General features: G+C 43.3%; 1 protein-coding gene across 1 annotated transcript; it reads right to left on the reverse strand.

Annotated features, from left to right (window-relative positions):
- Positions 1-428: 428 nt before the first annotated feature.
- LOC124260790 lies at positions 429-3713 on the reverse strand. The gene has a single exon (XM_046695111.1). The coding sequence runs from the start codon at positions 3020-3022 to the stop codon at positions 1739-1741; it is 1284 nt and encodes a 427-aa protein (XP_046551067.1). The 5' UTR covers positions 3023-3713; the 3' UTR covers positions 429-1738.
- Positions 3714-4699: the final 986 nt, after the last annotated feature.

A 4699-nucleotide genomic window follows, 5' to 3' on the forward strand; every position in this document is an offset into this window, starting at 1 on the left:
TGACACTCTATTTCGCTGCCTAAAGCTGCGTACCTGAGACGTGCTAAAACAATAAATGTAATTTTGAATCCCCCCCCCTCTCTCTCTCTCTCTCTCTCTCTGTCTCTCTCTCATACACACACACAGAGAGAGAGAGAGAGAGAGAGAGAGAGAGGGAGAGAGAGGGAGAGAGAGAGGGGGGGATTCAAGTGAGAGACACTTCGAACCAAAGGGGGGTATCCTTTATGTCCATATCCAACTATATAACGTACGTCACACAAAACGTTATTCACGTGCCATATTCACGTGCATGTGTTTAGAGGTTTTCGAATTACAATTTCCCGGTTAAACAGGTATGACCTGAAAACAACAATTGAACAATTGAAGGGCTGTTCAATGTTTCCATTCAGCCATCGGTCCAGGGACATTGTCGAACAAACACTTCACAATTTACATGCTCGAGTCGTAATCAAATACGACCATTTATCAAAATCAGTCTATCACAGTGTATGCATATCACAGATATATTCGCTGTGTAACATTTTCCCGAGGTCAATGCACATTTTAATAAATCATCAATATCAAGTATTTCAAGCAGGTTCAAATATTTGGTATATTTGTAGGAAATCAAGGTAACTAAACATGTATAGTAATGATTGTGCTACATTTCCAAACTAGATTTGTGACCAATAACACATGCATTGTCTTTTGTAAGGCTCATCACAAAATTCACAGAGTAACAGCAAAATATAAGAAAACATTGTGTCGTGATCTGGTACTGTTTGAAAGGAAAGGATAAATTATGATCCACGAGCCTTGAACGATTTAAGAAAGGGACAAAGCGTTAACCAAAGAAATGTTATTATGGAATTACCAGCCGTGTTCATATAAATGAACGATAACACCCAAACACCTATTATTACACTGTAAGAGTAAAACGTTCGAGAGACGTAGGTACAACTATAGTGTCAAAACATCATACTCAGTGAATCAGTTCCTCCCAGTTTCAAGCCATACCTTTACTTTATCGTATAATTAGTTCGAACATGGAAGTGTGAGAAATAATTGAATACGTCCGATACGGTTGGTATACCTTTCGATGTGTTCGTCCTTTCCTGCACAAGATAGACACGCAATATGTCCCAGCATTCAGGCAATCTGCTCTGTGGGTCTGGGATGTACACGGTGGTAAAGTGAACGCAACAACGTTTCTTCATCACATGTGCTTACAAGGTTATTCCAATACCACACAGACATTCGGCGTCATGAACGACATTTGACGTCGTTGTCAACATTCGGTGTGGTGGTCCTACTGATCAACGATTGGTCCTGAGAATATGAAGAAATTGCATTTGTTGAAGTCTCGTGGAAAATCCAAGTCGAGAACTTCGAGTAGATCGTGAGGGCTCATTTGTAAGACGGACTATCTGAAATTGCCCCAGTTGATTATCTATTGCAATAAAAAAAACAGCATCATGAACAGCAAATATCTTTTGAGGCGATATAACATCATAGAGTCTATAGAGTCCTTATCAATCTAATAACGGCACTCCGCTTGTTTCGCACTGTTGATTACTCGAGTTATGTTCGATATTCACGGGGGCTTCCTGTTTCTTATAGGCAATCCAATCTGCAGTGAATATCCTCCCATTTTAAAAATCAATATCAGACAATAACGACACCGTTGTTGTTATAGTAAATGCAGTGTTGTCCTTATAACCAATAGTAAATAGTGGTATCAGTATACACAGTGGTGTAATTATACCATGGCCTCTTTGCCATAGCATAAGAGATCCCGCTCCGGCACTGTCTTCTTCAGTGAAGCCTCCAATGGGGGAAGCTTCATCACAGCAACAGGCTGCGTTCGGTCTGATATCATGTTCAAAGATGCTCTCCCGGAAGACTTGGACACGTCTCCATATTTCCGAGTCTTCTTGGATCCAGAAATGGGCCTCCGGATGCCTCCTAGAGAAGGTTCCCCAGAAGATGCGTGTAAAGGCGCTGGACGTCGAAGACCACAAATACCCGAGGATGACTCTGGCTGGTTTTGTAAAGGGTGACTATCGACAGACAGGATGTTTCTGGAAGGCCTTGATGCCCTATCTGCATATTTACCTCTCTCTGCGAAAGATGTAGACCTTCCAACTGGCCTACTTTGAATAGCGCGGCCTTGGTCATATGACAGAGAGGGTGATCTGTCCAGGGTCCCCTGTTCAACCGTAGATATTTTCCTAGGAGACGGTCGAGGAGTTAGGTTTGATGGAGAAGGAGCGTGAGAAAGTTCTGATTTTACACTGTCTCTCCTCTCGAGGGAATCACCAAACCCGTGGACTCCAGTTCTTCGGAAAAGAGGATCCACCTTGACATTTGAAATTCTCTTCCGCTGTCTGTTCACCTCGGCGTCGTCTGTCCGTGGAGACTGCGGAACGTGAATGCTGGATTCGGGCACGAGGGTTCGTCTGCTTCGGGCAGAAAAAGACACTATGCTTGATTTTGGACGAGACGATTTCACAGAAGCTACATCAAATTCAGTAGCTTGTTTCGTATCACAAGAATTATCATCCACATTACCCCTCACATAGGTCCTAGCATTCATAGATTTATGTCTAGTGAGTTTAGATTTCGGGGTCTTTTCCTCGTAACGCATATTGCAGTCCCCGAAATCAGAGTCGCTAGAAAAGTCAGAACATTGCTCCTCCAAACGAAATCCGATCGAGGTTTTGGATCGGCCACTTTTTTGCTTTCTCAGAGTCTTTTTCACCGGTTTGACATCTAGTTCCGCCACCGAGGATGCGTCACTTCCGGCTATACTCCAGTTATCACTGTCGTTCCCGTCGTCCTGCTTCGGGGTTTCATTCAGGTCAAATTCCTTGAATTTAGAATTCAGTGCCTCTTGGTCCTTCAATAGTCGAAGAATCTGTTCTGCTTTGCTTCGCCGATACCCTTGGCTCAACCTCAACAAAATGGAGTCCGATTTTGAGGCACCATCGGCTTCACCGTCCAACCTACGTTCCTCTCTTATAGTCTCCATGGCTTTGTTCATGGATTTCCTTTTCACTTACTTCAAGGAAATGTTTATCCTTTGGTGTGCATTCGGGGTAAAATCAATTACAACTTGAAAGTCCCACAATCACGAAAATTCACATTGTCAGAACTAGCACAGTTCCGTGCTAGATGTGATCAGGAGTACTCACCCAAAGGCATGTGTGTTAATCCTCGAGTCGGATAAATCGTTTTCTTGGCAAAGGTCTCAGGCCTACCCAGCATAACACACGTCAGGAGCTCATAGAATTATTCATAGCTCATATAACCAAAGCCCGTCGAAGAATTGGCAAAGGCACAATTTCACAATGAATCCAAGTCGACATCACTGGTAGAATTCATTCGTAATTTTTCACAAAATGTGCATACATATCTCGTCGCAATAAACCTCTGTCAAAAACGAAACACTGCCAAGTCTCACTTCGCCAACTGTCGTCTGCTCACACTCATTCAAACGGGATCTTCCTTGTCGCCTGCTGGATAGTTGAAATCACGTTCTCGTGTCTCACAAATTAAAACCACCTATAGGCCGACCTGTCCGTTGCCTGATAGGCGTTCATATTCATCGAAACACCAAACACAAACACGTTCCCTGTCCCAACAAAATTCGCCGGGACTGTGTTATGGGCCGTTGCATGTAGTGTGTTGTACGCCGCGTGAACGGGTCGCTATGGCGTGTAAGGTACACATTGCTAATCTATAGCTTTGCTTGTCGTCAGGTACTTGCCTATGGGTCTGTACGCAACTGTCGGTACCAGATTAACAGCGTAAGGCGGCTATACAACGTTAAGCGCTGTAAGCTCAAAGCCCACTAATATCACGACTGAGACTTAGGAGTTATTGGCCGGCTCTGTTTCATACAATGCCCCGATTGTCGAAATAGAAATAAATCGGTTTTCATCAGCGAGAGGCATAGCGGATAAAAGCATGTTTCTGAGCTTTCCCCCTGTTAGACCAGGACGTAAATTAACTTTTGTTATTTAATCTACCTGTAATGTTTTACAATAACTTCTTTCAGTAATTAGGCATGTATATTTAAGGTAGTTTGAACATTCAGTGGATTTTCCGTATTTGTTTTTTCTGACTGTACAAGTCTATTTACGGTGAATGGCTGCTGGTGAGATTATAGGTGGGACAATGGGCAGTCTAGTGAAGACTTCATTAAATTCAGTAAAACCCACTTTGTTTGTCAGTGAACCCAAAATGTAATACGTACATATATAGAGTAATGATACCCAAATCATAGCAGGTGGTGTCTCAGTTTCAAGTCAGTGCTTACAGCATCAAGACCAGTATGAGACTTTGTATAGGATTAAGGATACTGTGGGTAGTTTGTCTCCTTACTTTCATAATTGTCGTGTAATGACAATATTGGGGATACTTGCAGCATACAGCCCATAAATACGTGTTCTATGTTCATCACAATGTCAGTGTTTTAACCCTCAGCCCGAGAGTTGAAAAATGTCTCATGGGTTCTACTGTGGGGATGCACTGGCGGCTGGGGGTGTTGAGTTGTTATTCACTTGTGGGGGTGTTGAGGTGTTAGGTTGTTGAAACGTTAGGGTGACGGGGTGTCGAGGTGTTAGGCTGTTGGAGCGTTAGGGTGACGGGGTGTCGAGGTGTTGGGTTATTGGAACGTTAGGGTGACGGGGTGTCGAGGTGTTAGGTTGTTGGAGCG

This window comes from Haliotis rubra, unplaced genomic scaffold (genome assembly GCF_003918875.1).
Source record: "Haliotis rubra isolate DU_JTF1 unplaced genomic scaffold, ASM391887v1 Scf119, whole genome shotgun sequence".
Taxonomy (NCBI): Eukaryota; Metazoa; Mollusca; class Gastropoda; order Lepetellida; family Haliotidae; genus Haliotis; species Haliotis rubra.

Coding starts and splice junctions, on each gene's coding strand:
- LOC124260790 (XM_046695111.1), bottom strand. CDS start 3,022: ATGAACAAAGCCATGGAGACTATAAGAGAGGAACGTAGGTTGGACGGT.